Source organism: Harpia harpyja, chromosome 4, assembly GCF_026419915.1.
Source record: "Harpia harpyja isolate bHarHar1 chromosome 4, bHarHar1 primary haplotype, whole genome shotgun sequence".
In the NCBI taxonomy this organism is placed as follows: Eukaryota; Metazoa; Chordata; class Aves; order Accipitriformes; family Accipitridae; genus Harpia; species Harpia harpyja.
Window position 1 is genome coordinate 70017743 of NC_068943.1, and position 21048 is coordinate 70038790.

Here is a 21048-nt window from a genome sequence, read left to right on the forward strand (position 1 = left end):
ATATCTCCTTTCCATGACCTGGGTCACTTCACAGGACCTAAATTGCTGCTGCTGTTCATCAGGTTACTTAACATCACTGCCACTCAGTTGCCACCCATTCTGATTATAGCTCCCTGCTTTGTGAACTACTATGAGAAATCTACACCATAAAACTGATTTGCCTCTTTTCATGTGAAAAGTCGAAGAAGAAAAAAATATACATCGAAACTGTAGTACAGTCCTGAGCTTAAAGCCACCTTGGAATGATGTAAAATATTAATGTGAAGAGAACAGAACATTCTTGCCTTTGCAAGAATGAATTTTGAACTATTTAACTTGCCAGATAAATGATATAGTTTTAAAACACAAAATAAATGCAAAACTACATCAGAAACTGTGTATAAACTATCTAAACAAAGTTAAATTTGGGAACACAAGTTCATTACAAAAATAAATTAAGTACAATTATGCATCCCAAGAATCCAGAGTCCTGCTAAAAGCAGGAATGGGATATACTGACACAGTAGCAGATGACTACACCCAATTTCACTGTTTCAAGTGCTCATCTCAAAATACATTCCCTTTGATTTAAGCAACTGTGTGGAGAAAGTTCTCCTTCTCCCTGCTATCTTCCTCCTTTTTAGTATGTAAATTCTCTGTAGAAACAACAGTAGTGCACAGCGGCACTCTGCAGAAGCTGAAATCCAATTGGTTTTTGGATACCTTCTTAAGATACAACCATTATGGTCTGTCTTATGATAGCAAATTACTTGTTTCACATTTCCACTTGCTTTGGCTCTACATTCCTGTGATAAAAAGCACTCTAAAAGTTTAACAAAACTGGCCTCTATTTAAGATATTCAGCAAAGTGTCCAAAGTGTGTACCACACACTTAAATGTCTTATCAGCGTACCAATTTTCAGGTCAAGCACTGATGATCTTCAAATGCCCCACAGAAGACAGCATTACAGAAAAAGCAGATTGTAACTTAGGGACAGCCCTTGCTACTCTCCGTTCAGAAGTAAAATCATTGGTGCAACAGTATGAGTAACATCATCAGTAGAACAGTATGATACTTGCTTTCCTCTAAGATGAAACGATATACCTAAGTTGTAAGAAACGTCGGAAATGAAACATAAAAAAGATTATGGTTATTGTATTTTGTAACAGTATTCAGGCTAAATCTTGTTCTTTCAATGAAAAACAAAGCCTTTTTTCCCTTTAATACTCCATTATAAAAACAATAAGCAGCTGCCACTTACCACTTAGTGTTTTTGACCGTATAGGAGGCAATCCCTTTTTCTGACGTTCTTTTTCCCTTTCCCTAGCCCTTCTTTCACTGGAATATGACCGAGACGACTTTCTCTTCCTTTCTCTTGATCTCGAGCGTGAACGTTTTCTGTGTTTACGCTTACGAGAACCAGATCGTGACCTAGACCTCCGTTTTCTTGGTGACCTACAAAATACTTAATTTCAGTATGCTGAGTTAAAAAAACCCAAAATTCTGATTTAGTTATCTTTTAACTACAAACTTTAAGCATGATACAGACACTTCTGTTATATTCACTCAAACTGCTTCAGGAAATAAACTTTATGCCAGTAGTGCAAGGAATAGAACATACACCTTGAGCTTAAAACAAAACAAAATACATTCAAAGAGTTCCATAACAGTATCTATTTTTCTGGCATAGAAAACCTGACCAGCTGCTAGTGTTAGTTATTTTTGTTACCTGAACAGGTCTTAAAAAAAAAAAATTAAAGTACATCACAGATATGCAAAATGAACTGTCACACAGAAGGTCTGCATCTAACACACAAATATTAAATGAACACTTTTTTTTCATTGCCAAAAACCGCTCATGACAATTTTGGAAAATACGGAATTGAGAGTGATAATCACAAATTGCAACTTTGTTTCAGAAAACCTTCATTTACTTAATACAAGTTAATTACGAAACCTTGAACGAGATCTTGAACGAGTTCTTGATCTTGAACGAACAGCTGATTTCTTTTCTTCTTGTTCAAAAATCTCTTCTTCAGCAACATCCTGTCCTTCATCTATATCCATGTCCTGAGGTCAGACATAACAGATGTTCAATAACATTTAATAAATATAGTCACAATGTATATGACTATATTAAAGCATATATCCATATTACTCATTTTGAAATCACCTTCCTATGTGTTTTCCTTTCAACTTCTGTAATCAAATTTAAAATACGTTTTACCTGTTGCTGAATATCCATTGAATCATCTACATTTGTTTCCACTTCTAAAAATTGCTGCTGACTACTCCCTTGTGATGGTGAGGCAGAGTGCTCTGAACCAAAATTTCCTTCTTGATTCTCCTCAGGGCTTGCCTAAATAACAAATAATAATGTATCATAAAAAGCCTCATAATTCAAAATGCTTACTGTGTCAAAAATGTAATAGTACCTGAAACAAGTGTTCTAATACCTCTGAAAAACTATTTATCAAGTTTCTCTTATTTTCCCCACTTCCCATTAATGTGAAAGCTTAACTAGATGTCATTCCATTCCATTCCTTTTTTGGTATCATCCTTAAATACAAAACTTGGAAATAATTAATATTCCTGACTATAAAAAAATTACTATTTGCTGAATCAAAAAAACAAAGTACAGTATTTGTTGCTTAATTTAGCTGGCTTGAAAACAAAAACTCACAGGACAAACAATAGTGGTGGCAGCCATATGTACAGTAACACTGAAAGATACCCATTGGTCATCCATGCATATGCATTAATAAATTATATTCTGTTATTAATATAATGGAAATATTTGCAATACCAATTGAACTAGTTAAAAAATTTACATTTAACTCCAAAATTTCTTACAGTGTATGATTTAAGACAAGTAATTACTACAAGATTAGGGAGGGTGTTGTGTCATTTACGTCAGCATGTCAATTATGAGACCTAACAAGACAAGCAGTTCTGAAAAACCACCAAAACTAAAAAATGTAAAATACTAAATGTATTGTTGATTTGCTAAAGAAGAAACTATAATGGCCTGTACATGGGATTGAAAGCACAGATTTGGAATAAATATCTGTAAGATATGAAAGAAATTCAATAAATACAGGAAATGCAATGAAAATACGCAGAAATGCTATCAGGACAATTTTGAAAAGTTATTTTAAACCTATAATCCAACATTGCAGGTAAACATTTCAGTGATTCTCATTACATTTTCACTTTAAATAAACAAATGCTAGATATTCTATATGCCAGGAGAATTGTAGAAAGTTAGCAGAATGATATGTAATACCAAGGTTTTTTTGTTTTGTCTTCATATTTTTAAACATCTTATAATGACAGTTTGCAGAAAAATAAAAAAATTCTACTATAATTCAGTTAATGCATTTTCCTTCTAACATCATCCATTTTGTCTCATTTTCCCTTTATTTAATTATTCTTCAAAAATCTGTTGATATCAATTCCTACATTTCTTGTTGCTACTTCTGCCTTTTATCCTCTCCCTCTGCTCCTAATCAAATGCTTAATAATTTTGTTTTGTGTTTTATCTTTCCTTCTCTTCCCTTAATCTTTCTCACTGATGCTTAAACACGGAATTAAAGAAAATCGTCCTCATAACATGCTGCAGCCGTTACAGAGTAGTTCCAGCAGAAGTCTGTATCTTTTAGGTGCTATCAAGGTGAAAATAAAACTTCCTCTCTGCACTGACTAGACAAGAAGCTGGGCGGACCTGAAAGAAACAACTTCTGGACTTGGAATAGAAGATCAAATAATAACAGGTGAGTCATATGAACATTCTACCCATAAATGTACTGTAACTTAATTTCATCTATGAAATTAATTTAAACTCTAATTCTGCTTATTTTACAATAAGGTAGGCATTCAGCATTTTTATTTTCAATTTAGATAGTTACTTTTAGATACATCACATCAAAAGCTCCTAAAACAGATGCACTCTTTGAAGTTATATTCCTTTACAACATTTTTGTGTTTAAATCCAGAAATAGCTAGATCACCACCACCATCAAAAACTATTTAGTCTGTAGCTATGTTGTACAAATTTTCTCAGTTACTGCACTTAAACGAGAAATGAAAATAAAACATAGTAAAATAAAGCAGTAGAATAATACCTAGTAAAAATTAAATTACTATTTTTCTAAACAATTCAAAACTCAAAGTCAAAAATTTAGAACTCAGATGACGTTTTTGATTGAAAGCTGAGTGACTGCACCTTTGCGCAAGTTAAACTAAAATCCCCAACAGTTGTTTGTTAAGTTTGTGGTCCTTTAGATTTTTCTTTCAATCTAAGATTTCTATTTTACTGTGAAACTAGATCCAAATACTTCACAGGAAGTCCACTTTGTATCTGGTCAGTATCAAGACAGAATAAACTTTTGGGTTTTTTTTCTAACGGGATCAGGAGGGGAAAAGAACAGCTAAATACCAAAGACTAACCTCAGAAGAAATAAGTCAATTTACTTCAGTGTAGAATAGAGAGGACCCAATTCACATAGTTAAGAAGAAATCTTGGGTCGTCTTGAGCATCAGATCTTAATTAATCATTTCTCAGGAAATATGTGATTCTATTCTTTAGATCAGATTCTTCAACAGATGAGACATTTATTAGTCAAGACTTAAAGCTTTCTAGGGTAAATTAAAGTTATCCTCAATCTCTATTCTGTTCTTTTGATGGCTCTGCAGCAGCAGCTTGCACGCTGCTCTCCCTTCACAGACAGAAGCATAATCACTTCAGTGCTCACCACCTTCTTTCTGACAGCAGGGAAAAAGCTTTCCCCCCCCCCATACAGAGCGCTGAACAACCAAAGCATGTCAGTCTGTAACTCGGCTAAAGGGTACTCTTTCCTAAGAGAAACAAAATGTACACCCCACACATTTGGTTGTTGGGGTTTTTTTCCTCCTTAAGCACTTCCTTCCGCTTATTTCACTTACTCTGCAAGCTTTTGTTATTAGATGATCAGATAGTGACAAAGACCTTCATTATAAGAGAACTGTCAGTAACAAGACAATTTTTTTGTCCCGGAGTATGAATTTATCAGTGGAGAACATAATTATTACAACAGCCACAAGATGGAGTTCTTACCTTTTGAGGCTGCTGTTGCTCCAGAAGCTGTTGTCTGAGATGTTCTAAATTTTGTTGCTGTAGCTGTTCAGCTAGTTGGTGAAAAAGCGAGTTGTTCACAGATTCTGGTACTAAAGGCCTAAAATGAAATCATTTAAATAAAAAAAAACACAACAGTTTTCTCTTGATTTAAATAGTTCGTAAACAGGTCTTCACAATTGAGTTTTAAGTTTAACTAAAAATATAAAATAATGAAGACAACGTAGCTAGTTCCACCTTCTGTTAATCACCATTATCATATTAACACTATCAATATAACTAACAAAGCAAAGAACGTGCTGACTTTAAGATGAAGTCAACAAAACTTCTGGCACAAAGACTTATATTGAATATTTTTAAAATGTATACATTTCATTAATTTAGTAAACTGCCTTTTCTCTTCCTACTGTTTTAGTATACTTATGCTCTGAAAGAAACAATATTTTCCTTACTAGTTAATCCTAATGTTCAACTAGTGTCAGGCAAATTTTAGCATTTTCCATAAGAAACATAGCTTGATCTTACAGTTGGGAAGTGGGAGTTTCCTTTTTAGGCTCTTCATTTTGTTCAGATTCTTCCCCAAAGTCAAACCTGTCCATCAGCTTCTAGGATAAAGCAAAATAAGCATTACTGAGTACTCCTTATATGTCCCATTATGTATATTTACTTTTGAAAAGAAAAATGCTCTTATTTCTCAACTTAAAAAAAAAAAAGTTTAGCAAATAACCTGAATAGAAAATTCAATGTCATACTACTATTGCTACCAAACTCCTGAATGGATCAAATACAAAATTTTGTCCATGGCTTCCTTGAGCTCTGGATGCCGTTACAAGTACAATCACATGTTCTTTCCGTAGTAAGTAACAACTAGTTTGGAGGAAGGCTTAGAGTAAAGATTAATTTTATGTAATGGTACCTTTAATTAGAAGAAATTACTATGAAGAGGCCAATTATTCAATCCTTTGGCAATCAGCAAACTGCTCTGCTCATATCAAGAGAAGACCTACAGCTTGATTACTCTGCAAAGAATTACTGTATTTGCAGACACACGTGTCATTTAGATAACCTGAATTCCTTCAAATATACTGCTCCTTGAAAACAACTTCTCACAGTCTGCAAAAAATCAAAGCAAGCAGTTATCGTGTAAGAAGAATAACCCTCCAGAGGGATAAAAAGAAAGGTATCTGATGGGGAGAAAGAAAAACTTTGATAATCCTCCTGTTTTATCTGTAAAGATGTCTACACTGTAGCTCTGCTGAACAAATAAAAAGTTTGTTTTGTTTATTAATTTTTAAACAGCCTGGAAGCATTTCAGTAGCATTTTACTTTCTTGAAGGCAAAACTAAAGAACAAGCATAAAGAAATACAACAAACGTTACTGTCACTGAGATTGTCTTTTTTCAGTAACTATGCATTGATAGAGCAGTGCTATCAAACCCATGTCCATGCATCTTTACACTTTGGAAGTTTTCTGAAAAGCAGAGTTAATGCTGTACTACAAACTGCTGTAACATCTTCTCAAGCCCTGGTCTCAGAAGAAAAAAACAAGACGATGAGAACATAGGGCAGTCATTTCGAAATACCAAGGCAAAAACGTCTCCAGTAACAAGCCATGATGATTCAGTAGTCCATTTTCTTTCTCAGGATGCTCTATTTACTCCCAATTACTGGGGTCCAACAAGAAGAACAAAGCATAAGCTAGCTAACTAAGACTGATCAATCAAGATTTTTTACAACTATTTTCCCAATGAAATAATCTAATATATATGAAAGCAGGACAGAATATATCTCTGAGAAAACACAGCAGAAACATAAACCATCAAGCTTGTGTGAGATGGGATGCTAAAATCCAGAGTAACTTTCAGCATATATATCTAATCCATTTAAAGCAAGATGGCTGCCGCCTTTTTTTTTTCTTCCCATACTGTTAGAAAATTGTCAAGTAAAGCATTTGCAAAATGCTGCTCCTCTTAAAAAAAAAAAAAAAAAAAGAAGCATTTTAGAAAAACAACCACTCCCATCGGGAAGAGAAAATCAAAGAACTTCCAGCCAAGACTGGTAAATGTGCAGCATGATTTTTGTTTAAATTAGTTTTAAATAACATAGTAGATATTAAAAGGAAAAATCTGAAGTATCTTGGTTTTTAAATAAATTGTAACACAATACTCCCTACAATAAAGCAATAGAAATTAAAACAAATTAAATATTAGGATACCTAGGTTAACCCACCACACACAGGCATATAAAAGTATAGAACTTTCCATGAATGCTACATCTGCTACTTTAATTACCTAAGAAGAGAACATGTTCAGAAAAGGCAATGGGAATGATTAAAGACATGAAAAAGCTTTTTATTCCAAAGGAAACAAAGTTCTTCTTAAGGATCAGGATATTCTCTTTAAAATGAAAATAAAAGGAATAGAACATAAATGTGTAAGAAATGTTGATCAAAAAAAATCTTTCTTTATCATAACACAAGGATGTGGTCATGTAGCAAGATTACAAAACATGCACATTTGATGTTGAGAAAAGAAAGGAATTTTTCATGTGATGCATATTAATTTGTGCAACTTATTACCACAAGATACTGTGGAGCTCTTTTCAAGAGCTTGAAAACAAAGGATTGGAAGAACTGCCAAATTTATTAAAAATAGGGATTTTTTTTAAAAAAGAAGATGGATACTTATGTATTCATCGGAAATATTTTCCTGCACTATTTGTATTTGTTACCCAATTCACCATCATTATATCATGGAATAAGAACTAAGCTTCACAGTTTTCTTTGGATCTCAATGCTTACTGTTTATTTATCATGAAAGCTGTCTTTTTTTAATGTCTGCCAACTCAGAACATTTGCCTTTTGGACACTGCCTTCAACTGTGTAAGTATTTCTGTATCCACATTATGGCCCCATCTTCCATTCTTCTCCAGTATCTTCTACAGAAACTACTCAATATTTCTTATTACTGCTTTCAGGAATTCCTAGATTCTCTAATTTTGCTGCTGTGGCTTTTTTAAGATGTTCAGGATTGGTCACTGTACCTCAGGTAAGAATACTTCATCAATTTCTACTAGATGACAGTATCTCTTCTGCCCCATTCTTCATAAATCTTAGTATCACAGGACAGTCCAAGTTGAAAGGGACTTCAGCAGGTCTGTCCAACTTTCTGCTAACAGCAAGCTTAGCTGTGAGCTCAAATCATGGCTTTATCCAGTTGAGTCTTGGAAATGTCTTAGTTTCCAACATCTGAGACTGCATAATCTTTCCAAGCAACCTATTCCAGCGCTTGACTGTCCTTATAGGAAAAAAAGGTTTTCCTTATACGCAGGCTGAACCCCTTCATTTTGATTTCTGTCTGTTGTCTATAATCCTGCTGCTATGCCATGCTGTGAAGAGCCTCGCTTCACCTTGCTGACCTTCCATAGGTGCCAGAGGGGCTGCTGTTAGGTCTCCCCCAAAAGCTGCCTCTGCCCCAGGCTGAACCAGCTCCAGTCCCTCAGAGGCCAAGTGCTCCAGCCCTGACCATTTTGGTGGTCCTCCACTAAACTCACTCCAGTTTGTCAATGTCCTTCCTGTATGGGGGTGGGGGCAGCAAAACTAGATGTGATACTCTAGATGCAGTCTAGAATAGATGGGATGTCTAGATGGTACGATCATTTCCATCAATCACCTGGCTATTCCCCGGTTCACACCACCCACGATGTTGTTGGCCCTCTGCTGCCAGGGCAATCTGCTGGCCCATGCTCTGTTGTTTTAAGTAGACTTGTTAACAACTTGTTTTCTTATAAAGACTAGAACCTCAGAAATTAAGCAACTGTATGTCTGGTACTCAAAGAAAGGCTGTTAATCTAGTGTTGCTGCTCATTGTACTGTTCTGACACCTTGGTTTTTGATACTTGTATCTTTAACAGTATTGTCACCTGCAATTGAGGCATTTTGTGTTAAATATAAAACTATTGCAAGGTCTCTGAAATGCACACAAAAACTCCAAAACTTCAGAGCATCCTGGAGGATCACTAACAAAGAACTAGATTTGTTGTCAGGAAGCAAAGCATACCCAGAAATTTTCCTCTTAAAATAAAAACTACAAACCAGATTTATTATTTTATTTGGGCATGCTATTCGGACTTTGTTACTAGTTACTCTGAAGTAGTTCCAGTCTGGGCCTGTTGACTGAGCGCTCATTAGGAGTTGCAGTGTATCTTTTGCTTTAGCTTAATCCAAATAAATCTACTTTATGCACTCAAGATTGCTCTGCAATGCAAAACAATGTGCAGTACACGTAAACAATCAAAAGCATGCTCCTGATTCAAACTAAAACACTGATGCAGATGCTTCCTATAAAAGTAAATATTGCCTTTTTAACTCTGTTTAAGGCTGCCACGTCTAGTAAAAAAATTATACAGTTAATTATAGAATAAAATGGAAGCAAAGAGTCTAATAAATAGAACTATATCATTACAAGTCATAGTCTTCAGCTATCAAGAAGCAGGATTCGGGTTGCAGGTGATATTGGTGCTGAGAAACCATTAAAAAAAGCAAGGAAAATTATTGTCCCCAAAACTTATCATTGCAAAAATAAGATTGCCCACTAATACATATATATTAATATATACTCTTCTATAATACCTAGATTCAGAAATCCTCAAACTTCAAAAAAAGGAGAAAATAGGAATGGTAGTGCCAATGTTTTATTAAAAAAAAAAAAAAAAAAGAGGAAATTCTAAACCAACATGCTATTTCTGCAAAGCAGCCTAAACAGCCTTTGAGTAAAAGCCTCAATGGACTAACAAGACATACATTATCAGTTCATTCACAGATGCTACAGAACACTGAACAAGGAATTTGAGATGTATTATAATCTAACACTACTTGTATAATGCAGAACTGAGGTATGATCCCATACTATAATTGCAACTCTTCCATAGCTTACAAGAACAAATCAACACAATCTACTGAAAGCTTGTAAATTATCACACTGCCGCAAGAATTCCTTCCACAACACTTACCTTCAAAGTTCCAGAAATCACAGTCATGTACATTCACTCTGCTGACAACTTTCATGACAACAAGACTCCTGCATACTATTACTGGCGTAAACTAACTAAAGAGCATCAGGCTGAACTCACTCAAGGTATATAAACATCTCATCAGAATGCCACTTCCTTCAATTTGCTCCAGTTAAGTTGTCCAACATTCAGGACAGCCACATCTATGAGTACACCTATCCATATAAATGCTGGAATTGAAGTCTGTGAAATAAAACCACAATACGTCGTACCCCTAATTACTTTTTGTATCTAAATATTAAGGCAGTCCCTATTAACTGATGCATTCATTCCCTGTGATTATACCTTACTGAAGTTGATGGTTACAGCTGTGATACAGCATGAGTACAGGCCATTTTTTTCCTGACGTATTTTTACAGCTCCATTACTTCATTAGTAATGACAACTCTCTTATTTCAGAGATTTGAGTTTAGCTGAGCAAATTCTAGAAATATAAGATAAATTGATCTCAAACTTTAAACTCGGCACTTGTCAAGTTCTGAGCAGCTAATTGCCTGAAAAAGATTATCTGCGTTCTGGAAAAAAAAAAAAAAAAAAAAAAAAAAAGGTTTTTTGCTTCTCTGACTTCCTTATTATTTATTCACTCCAGGACAATCCTACAGATATTATCTACAAGCTGCTTCTTCCAAAGATAATGGAACAAGATTTATTTGTTTAATCTCTGAGTAGAAGTTCTTCCTTTTTTTATTCTACTGATATTATACTACTACTACTGTAATTACCAGCATGGTTATTGCTACCTGGCATTCAACTATATTAGTCTTCTTAAAATTCCTGCATTCTGTTTTTTGTTTGTTTTTTTTTTTTTAAGATAGGCTCATATGTTGCAACACGCACTAAGTTTCTTTACCTACAGGGTTTCATTTTTACATTTTGACATCCTTTAAAATGTGTCACATGACTAGTTTTAACTCCAGTCATAAACTTATTTCTTCACTTACTGTCACTTTGTGGCTAAGATTAGAAGTTTTCTCGGCATTTATAATGTAAGAAAATTACAAGTTCAATCACGTTTTACTCTTCTGGGAAAACAGCGTATATAAATTTCTGCATGTTTCCCTTTCATTAACTTGTAAGAAATCATTTCCTACCTCAGATCATAAACACAAGAAGGGGAAATACAAGACATGCTCAATTTTCACCACTGTGTTACAAAGGGTGAAGAAAAACATATAACAATGGCTTAACTTCGCTAAATCAAATCCATCTTCATACTCGATAACCCTTATGGGTCCCTTCCAACATGAGGTATTCTATGAAACTAATTTTTTCATTTATACTACCTTCTCTAGACATTTTTTTTTATTTTCAAGATAGAGCATTTTATAATATATTAATGTATTTTTAAAATCTCTGAAGTCAAACCGTAAAATCCAAAAGAAGACTCTTTCACTTACATATATTTTAACAATAAATATATCTTCAAACTTCTATTATTCTACTTCTACCTTATTAAAAGAGACACTCTGTTCCAGTGGATTAAGTGTGTTAGCAGCAGCAGCTGCAGCTGTAAGCTGTGCTGTGAGGGCCTGTAACTGAACGACAAGACCAGCATCCAGGGCTTGAAGTAGTGAAGGCTGAGGTTTCTGCTGCTGTATCTGCAGTGTCTGTATCAACTGCTGAAGCTAAAAGAGAAAAGATAACAAATGCATTAAACAAGAAAATTTTCTGAAAAAAAAACAAAAACCAAAAACCAAACTAGTCTTTTCCCCTTCCAGTTAGGAAAAAAAATCCCTCAGGAACACAGTATCATCTAACCTATGACTATTATTTCATCTTAATTTGTTTTCATTTATGGCAAATTTTGTTCCCACTTACTGGCTAATTTGTTTTCTGTGGCTGATAAGACATGCAGATGCTTCTTCCTCCTAACTTGCTCTGACAGGTTGCATGATGACCAGTCACCACTCAGGATTTCCTGCTTTCTAGGGTTCCCCCTCTTCTGTTTCTCCAGTTTGATTCCTTCTGACCTGAAAAAAATCTGTTAGCCTACTCCAGCTTCCTAAGGGCCCACCTATATTAGGAAAATCTGTCTGCTCTAACAACATTTGCAGAGAGACAATAACTGCACTGTTGCAAGCTCCACTAAGCTGATGCAACATGTCTACATGAAGAGATTGCACTAGTGTCTCTGGATTAGTCACAAGGAAAATCTCATGCTGAAACTCAGGTTTGCGCTGACAGAATGCAATTCCCTTGCTATGTTAACAAAACATAAAAAACAAATTAACCAGGAATTGGGAATATAACTTGACTTCCTGCAATGGCACAGACTCTGGGCTCTGTATAGCACTATCTTAGGATAAAAATTGCCTAGATGCAATGTTGAATCAGAAGCAGCAGCTCTGGGGTAACAGACGTACAGTAACAACAAAGTATGTTACAGTAAAAATGAAGTATGGGTAATGCCAAAAGACAGATGTTAAAAAATATTATTTAAAAATAGTGTTGGGTGTTTCAAATATCATTTTAAAAGTTTTGGGGGTGGTGTGGTGGTTGGGGTGGTTCGTTTAAAGAACTCTACTCTGCAACCCAGGAGAGGTCTAGGATTACAGTGGAATGAGTACTAAGTATCATCAGAGAAGGAACTTTCAAAAGAGTAGTGAATGGACCCGAGACATTTCATCAGAGTCTATCAGGATACCCTAAGAGTCTCTTTCTTCACATCTAGAGGAGGAAAATAAAAATAGAGTATCTTCCAGAGTTATTTTAGAACAAGCATACAATCCAATTGCCTGGTATATCTTGTTTTCCTTACTCCAACTTCCCATTTGTATATAATGTTTTTAAAGGAGCTGTCCCAATGAGGAAATAAAAGGCTTTTTCATTTGCAGACCTATTCATCTGTTTGAATAGAGATGCTCCCATAAAATTGTACAGATTTACCTTAACACAAAAGGAAAAAATACTATCCCTATGGAAAGAAGCCCTCCTGAAGTACCATGGAATTAGAGGAAGCAGTCCTTTGACCTTCCATGAGGTAAACCCCTGGAGTGTTACCTTTGGGTATTTCTGGAAAAAAGATTGAGCAAATGGAGGTAGTCCAAACTATGCTGACATAAGTCCCTGATTATCTTTACATTCATATTCCACCTCCTCATGGGGTTCACCACCGAACTCTTAACAGGGTTCAATCCCTCCCTTCTTACTAGGGCACACTAGAAACCCTACATAAGCTGATTAGGTTGATCTTCTTTTCCACAATGCATCAAAAACGTATTCTTTTTCAAGATTGTTTTACAGTTACTTCTGATAACGTGAAGCAACTCTTCCTATTCTTTAAAAACAGTTATACAGACTCCTTATACAGCAGAGCCTCTGAAAATGCTTCAATTATTGTTCCACCTCACCAAGAGTTTTCACTGATTACTGCAATAGGCAAAGCTGAAGAACCTCCCCCTCCCCTCTTGGACAATACACAAAAGATCAGCAAATATGGCTGCTCTACCTTGTGCGCTGCTCAGAGCAGGAAGGAATCAAACTGAAGAAGCAGAGATGGAAGCCCTAGGGTGGAAAAATCCTGGGTGGTCACCGTTCTAGCTGTTTTCACATTCCTGTTGGTCACACCTTTCTTACTCTGCCCTCTCCTATGTCTAGACTCTCAATTTACCTGCATGCATTCTCACCCATAAAACACAATATGAAATCAAGGACTTTGGAGCTTGGGGTGGGGGGCATGGAGAACAGGAAGAATAGAGATAGACAGAATGGAAGCAAATGTTGCAGTTCATCTACCAATCCTAGAGATCTGCATGTACATATTTATTGCGTTCCCAGTGTGGCTCCATGCTTCTGCTTAAGACCATCTTTGCCCTCTCCCCACATCCATTCTCTTCCTCATTTTACCATCTTGAGCTAAATATCCAAATGTCATTTCTTTGGGATCTGGTCTAATTCCCTTCTCATCTTCAAAATCTTTTTCTTTTGCTTTGTCCTGCCCCCCCCCCCCTTTTTTTTTTAAAGAATACTCTCTAGGTAATCATCTTTAAAATTACCTTACTGACTTTCTATATTTTCCCACTCTCACTTCACCTTCCTTCCTTCCTTCAGAGCTATTCCACTATCTTTCCTCCCATCACTATTTTTTTGGTGTAATCAGATGAAAATACTCCTTTCGCTTGACTTATGAACAACTACAGACAACTCTGCTTAGTTGAACACTGTAAAACAATCCCACTAAGTAAAGCTGTTGTTATTATCAGCATCAGTGCTTCATAACAGCTCACTGGTGACTGTTTCTCATTCATATGCATGGGGTTTTTGTTTAGTACCCCAGCAGGTAAAGCATCCTATTTCTCAGTCCAAATAAAAGTCATAATGCCAAAGTTATGCTGGTGCCAGAGTTCTAGCATAAACTGAAAAAACAATGATCTACATTTTTACAGAAAGCTGACTGCGCGTGCTCAACTTATGTGGCTGCGGGTTAAAAGGACAAGCAGTTCAATGTTTGCTGCACATCAACCCAGTTTTTTTGGAGTTGAGCATTTAGAAACTGAGGAACACAGTCACTTCTAGAACCTCATTTTTGAATGCTGCAAAATAAAAACTATATTTAGCTGATGAAAAGATAAAGAAAAGAATCAACACACAATGCACTTCCAGAATGAGTACATTTCCATTATACAATTCCGTACAATGTTTAGCTTCTTGGGGCATCCAGCAGAGAAATATGCTTAAACTGGCATTCTATTTTATACCTATATCCATGAAATCTTAATGTTGCTCTTGATTTAGTCATCTGCAATACTATGTAGAAAACTATGTATTACACACCATCTTATCTGAAGTCACATTTTGCAGTACTTTTAAGGAACAAACAGGGTTGGTTACAAAAGGTAACAGGAAGTTTTAGTTTACCTGGAACTTACTTGTGATGAACAACCTCATGGGATAGTTAACATGGGTACCGGACACAAAACTAAGCGATACTCATGAAAGCAGTATTTCTTAAGCATACCTCAAAGACACAAAGTATCAAACAGTGTAACTGTCTACAAAATACTTACCTGTTGGCCTTGAGGACTCTGTAAAATCTGTGCAACAGCAGCAAGGGTATCTGTATTAGCAATCTGAGATACCCAAGGATCAGGTAAACTCTGTACCACATTGGCTGGAGTAACTGGAGTCACAGGTGTTCCTAAAAAAGAGAAAATCCAGTATGCCAAAATATTTTAACATACAGAGTTAGAAATAGTGTTAGAGAAAGAAAAAAAAAAAAACCTGCTGTAAAAAGAAATTATAAACCAGATATGAACGTTCCAGTTTATTTTCTACAGCAAAGACTTCTAGACTGCAAGAAATCAAATTATAAAGATACTATAATCTTCCTAGGACATCAAACCCAGTTATTAAATACTGAGAAAGCACTGTATCAACATCAATTTAAACTATTTTTCTGACGCACACATAGAGCGCAGAGAAATAATGCAGACTCACATCAACATTCCTCAAGTAGCAGGATTACTTAGTTTAAGTGTAGTTCACAGCTCTATCCACTATTGACCTATAGGAACTACTTACTAATAAAGACACTGACAAATGCAAAACAAATAGGTTTCACACAGTAATCCAAACCATTCAGAGGAAATAAAATATATCAAATGAAACATCTGCTAGTCCAGAACTTACAGGACTTGCACTTTATCCCCAGGAGAAACCTTAAGAATTCTACTAAAAATTTCAACCTTCAACAGCTGGATTCATGAGGATTACCCGTTTTGTAATTTTTTTTTTCCAAGAGGAACACTGAGACTAAATGAGCAATCTGATAATTAGTTTCTTGCCATAATCCAGAAGAATCCTCCAACCCTGAAAATACTCCTACTTTTAGCTCAAAAATAGAGATATGCTGATGAACACTAAATTTAAAACAGTAATCTAGGCATTTACAAGACAATTTGCATCAGAATTCAAAGGATTATTAAGAGTAAAGCTATGATTTCAACAATTTAAAATAATCAAATTAATGAAAATAAAAAATATTGAGCTAGAAGATGCAATAAAACCAATCCAAGAGCTGGAACTTTCACATATTTACAGACACCAATGAAAAATAAGGTGGATTTGTCCCCCTCACTGCTTTTCAGCATGGGATCAGCAAAAGGTGGGTGACAAAAGCAGGTCCATATGTGCCAAAAAAAAAATTTCTACACATAAAATTTCCCATACCTCCCAATCTTGAATGAAAAAGTCTCCACAAAAAAAAGTTGAAAAGACAGTTCCCTGCCATCTACCTACGTAAATAAGGAAGATGCTTTAGAGCACAAAATGATCAAGTCTGCATGTATAATAACATTAGTGTTTGTTAACTGGGGACGTACTCCACGAGCAGTTTTTTGCCCACATGACTCTCCAGCCTCATTTCTGGCCCACATACTTCATATCTGAAAGAGAGGGAAGTATGTCACTGGCTGCAGCTTATATTGTCAATGTGGCTTTTTCCCCTCAAAATCATTGCCTGTCGGCCAGCAAAAGTGAAGGACCACTGTCTGACATGATCCAGCAACCTCAATCCTATGGATAGCAAAAAGATACTGATGTATCACTTCTCTCAATTGCGGCACCACTAATTAACAAAGATTGTTATTAAGTGGTGTGCTGGGTTTTTAACTCTGTCAGCGATCTACTGTTTTGACTTTCCAGTGCAAAACTAGGTCTTATTACACTGTTACTCAATCTAAATATATTTATAATATACAGTTGGAAAGTAAACACAACAGGCTGCCTCTTGGTTTTGCTACTTCCCTGATCTGGACACTGGCTATAATATATTTCTTCCTAGCATTCAGGCATCCTTTGTCTAAAGGAAACCAGTGAGATTTTTCAGCATATTAACAGCCAACATACCAAAGCTGACACAAGTGTTCTGATTCAACGTACGATTTTAACCTATTTTTGTTTACCTGGTGTATTGTTGCTCATGGCAGCTGTAGTGCTGGGCAAGACAGGGGTGACAACTGGAGGAGGAATTCCTGCTGCCATATCCAAGAGAGGCTGAATAATTTCACTCTTGAACACATTATTCTTCTGCCACAAATTTAGCACTCTAACAATTTTACTCTAAAATGAAGAAAGGATAACAAAAGACCTGAATCATGCTTTTTCTTGTTATTTTCAGTTACGGATTCTTAACAAGCAATGTCAATCTGTCTAGATCGAAGCACCTTTAGGTTTACAAAGAGTAAGAACCATAAGAACAGTTACACTGGGTCACACCAAAGATATCTAACCTATGAACCTGAGGTTGACCTATGTAAGATGCCTAGGCAACAGTAAAGGCACACTAAACATAGTGACAGTCTTCTCTCAACAGAAAAATTAAATATAGTAAAACAGAAAATGAAATATAGTAAAACAAAACAAAACTAAACAAATGTATCTGACACTTTTATACCTTTACTCTTGGAAGACAATATGGAAGGTAAATTATTTTAAGAAAACATTTTAAAGCATTACTAATAATTGAAGCAAGGAATTATTAGTCTCCTAAACTTTTATAGTCAACATATATGAATGCAACTCTGATCTACCTACGAACCGAAATTACTTATGTCCACTGAAAAATGGGCATATACTAATAAGACTGCTAAATACTTTTATTAGGAAAGCAGCTCAATAGTTTGCAAGCTCTCTTGATGAAGTGAGGAATTTAAACTGGAACACAATTCCCTGCCTGTTGAAATTAGAAATATTAAAAATGTGGATCACGGGGAAGGAAAAAATCAAAATTAAGACTTTATACAATTCCATCAGATGTAACTCATTGTTCAGCTTGCAAATACATTTCTATTCCAATGTTTTAATCTGCTCCCAAATCTTTTCTTTTCTAAGCTTCACTTCTACCCAGAGGCAAGATTTTGCTTGATCTTGAAAAACTGGATAGTAATGTATGTGGTGCAAAAAGACACCTTGCTTATTTAAAAAAAAAAAAAAAAGTTAGTTGTATTATAAAGAACAAAAAGTTCTTCATAGGATCTTGTGCTTTCTGTCATGAAGATGGTTGAATTATTTACATTTTATAAAACATGAACATAAAGTACTTAACCACGCCATGTTTAAACCAAAGAAAAAAAAATGTCTGCTTGTCCAGAATTCCAATAGGATACTAATAGACAGAAGTGCTGAATTTTCACTGCATGGAAGATGTAATTTAGTGTTCCTTTAAAGAAATCTCTGAAGGCTTCCATTCAGTATTACAGTATGAGAGCCTTTCTTCTTTGAAAGTTTGTTTTGTAAGGCAGTCCCCGACAAGTCTATCAGAGGCTCTAACTTCCCTCTTCTATCCGGAACTGGAATACAAAACTATTTCTGCGCCTCAGTATCTATCTCCCCCCCTTGCATCTTCCATGGCTGAGCCAGACGAAGGAATCAGTGTGTGTGGGGTTTCTACTTTAAATTAAATGCTACTATACTTCTGCTTGATTTTTCAAAAAACAAACAAGCAAGCAAACAAAAAACCTGTTGTGTTTCTCCATTATGCCTTTTAATCAGATTAAACAAAATGCTAGAAAACAGGTACACAATGTTGGTATCTTTGACAGCACAATTTTTTACTCAGTCAGATATATGGTAACTATTTTCACAGCACAAAGACTTTCCTGTAATACTGAATCCATATGCAACATAGCAGCAAGACTTCAGACTGAAAAATACATTTTCCCTAACTGAGGTGAAAAATATCCTAGGAATGAACCTGAAAGGAGCTTTACAGATCAGAAACAGACTATGTTTTACTATCCCTCTTCACATCAAACACCTCTAATGTGATACATTAGTTGTCATGCATTGAAATATCACAGAACAAGTGGCACTATTTCTTACCCTACAATACATTTACTATATTTTTTTAAAGCCAGACACAGAGTACTTGCACCCATCCTTGTGCCAGCTCTTCTTCAACAGTCAGACTATTTCCGTGTTAGTATTTCCCAGAGCAGTAAGCTAAATGATTATACAAAACAAACCAATACTGCTTAAGGAATACAGCTAAATGAAGAAAAATATAAATTAACTATCATGCCTATATATATGTAAAAGAGTGTGAAGAAGCACAAGTTGATCACGCAGATAACCTAAAACCAGACTGGAAAAATGTCATTTAACCTAAATAACCTGTTCCACAGCACCTCAGAACTCAGTTGCAGAAGAGAAGACAGACATCCATAGCAGAGTTTTCCAATCATTTAAAATTTGCAGATCCTGACATATCTTCTACAGAGGTCCTAACTCCTCTGAAAAGGCAGGCATCCTAACACAACTACAGGAGACATGCAATGGCTGAACTTGCCTTTAATCATCTTCCGTGGATGCCTTGGGTTTTCAGATCTTTGGTTGAAAAATACAGCTGTAGGATGGCATGCAACTATTCAAAGAATAATCTTTCTCTTTCTGCAGTGTCCTGCCTCACTTACTATTTGACTTAATGACTCTATTACACAAATTCATGTGGAGATAAAGCCCTTAGAATTTCACATCTTCTTGTAATTTTTCAATTCAATAAGAAGAAACCCTAACGATTGTGAGATCAGTGACGAGTATGAAGGAAATTAAACTGTCTGCACCCTCTGCTATTTCCAGCCAACCTGTTATAATTTGGTAACAATCTTGACTGCTATGGTCCAAGGAAACAGCTGAACTATTGGGTCAAACTGTTCAAGTTAGGCCTTATTCAGCTGTTGGCTGATTCAGTGTCAAAGGAAAAATAACTTTAAGATACTTTGCCGTTTTTCTATTGCTCCTTCAGTCCAAAACACACTAGTTTGCACTGAAGTTACTGCTACCAAGAAAGATTATTTATTCCTTGATACTATACAAAACCTGCTTGTTCATTTTCTCACTGAAGAGGGGAATAAGACAATAAAAGACTGAGTACAACTCCCTGTCCTGCCAAATGCCTGCTTAATTTTTTCCCCCATAAAAATACATTAACTCAAATCCACCCAGTCTTCATGAAAACCTTTTCAAAATTCTGATTAATCTAATTGGATGTGTCTTCCCCTATCCCTACAGTCAGACAAGCAAAATTAAAAGAAATACATATAAATGTGTAAGTCTATAATTAGATCCACTCCAGCAAGCAAAAAGTGAAATCAAAATCTTTATTATTTATAGGTAACATATTAAAGATTGTTTTAATTAGAAAAAACCTATACTAAGTGGTTTACCTTGTCATCCCCAGGACAACGGTACAAGTTCTGGAAAGTGCTGATGATGTTATTGCTGAATCTTGGAGCAAACACATCCTTTTCTTGCCCAAACTGATGCCGGGACTGTCTCACAATGGAGTCAATGACATACAGACCAGGTACCTTGTATTCTGGTTTACACTACAAAGAATAATAATTTAAAATGTGCGTATGTGAAAAATACCAAAAAACATTAATGGCAGAGTAAATATGAACATTACTCTCTAATTTTTAAATGGGTCAAAGTATTACCAAAATGTTCTCTATTTAACAAATTGTCCTGAAAAATGAAACTCTCAAAAATAGCTAACTAATGTTCGAATTATCACATCTATATGTATTCTGCAAATATGTAAATGGTTTAAAATCAATTTACTACCACTAAAAACACTTTTTAGAATATAGCTATTAAAAACTAGCACATGAACCACATATCCTTTTAAATGCGCACACCTATTTTAAGAGAACAGCATAAAGCATGACCCAATTCTTAATAGTACATTGGGACTAGCTGTAAATATAATTCAAAGTATTTTTGTCCTTCTTTATGATCAAAGTCAACATTAAAGTTAACATTTGTTTACTTTATTTTACATTGCTGTAAGAAGCATGTGATATATCCTGCTCCCACCAGAACAAGAACATATTTATGTGGACATCTGTTTGGTTGAGAATACACCAGTGATACTTATTTTAAAATT

General features: G+C 35.3%; 1 protein-coding gene across 7 annotated transcripts in view; it reads right to left on the bottom strand.

Moving 5' to 3' along the window:
- SCAF8 (SR-related CTD associated factor 8) overlaps positions 1–21048 on the bottom strand; it is a 166048-nt gene that overhangs the window by 119934 nt on the left and 25066 nt on the right. For 3 of the 7 annotated variants that reach the window (XM_052784658.1, XM_052784656.1, XM_052784655.1), the window contains exons 4-12: positions 20327–20488; positions 17066–17222; positions 15170–15300; positions 11612–11788; positions 5619–5698; positions 5076–5193; positions 2208–2339; positions 1938–2050; positions 1242–1435 (exon numbers count right to left, since the gene is read on the bottom strand). In XM_052784658.1, the coding sequence (XP_052640618.1) occupies positions 1242–1435; positions 1938–2050; positions 2208–2339; positions 5076–5193; positions 5619–5698; positions 11612–11788; positions 15170–15300; positions 17066–17222; positions 20327–20488 (1264 nt within the window). Of the gene's footprint in view, positions 1–1241; positions 1436–1937; positions 2051–2207; positions 2340–5075; positions 5194–5618; positions 5699–6009; positions 6136–11611; positions 11789–11981; positions 12072–15169; positions 15301–17065; positions 17223–20326; positions 20489–21048 lie in introns of those variants that run through there. The other 4 variants (XM_052784659.1, XM_052784660.1, XM_052784661.1 and 1 more) reach the window with 4 other exon arrangements.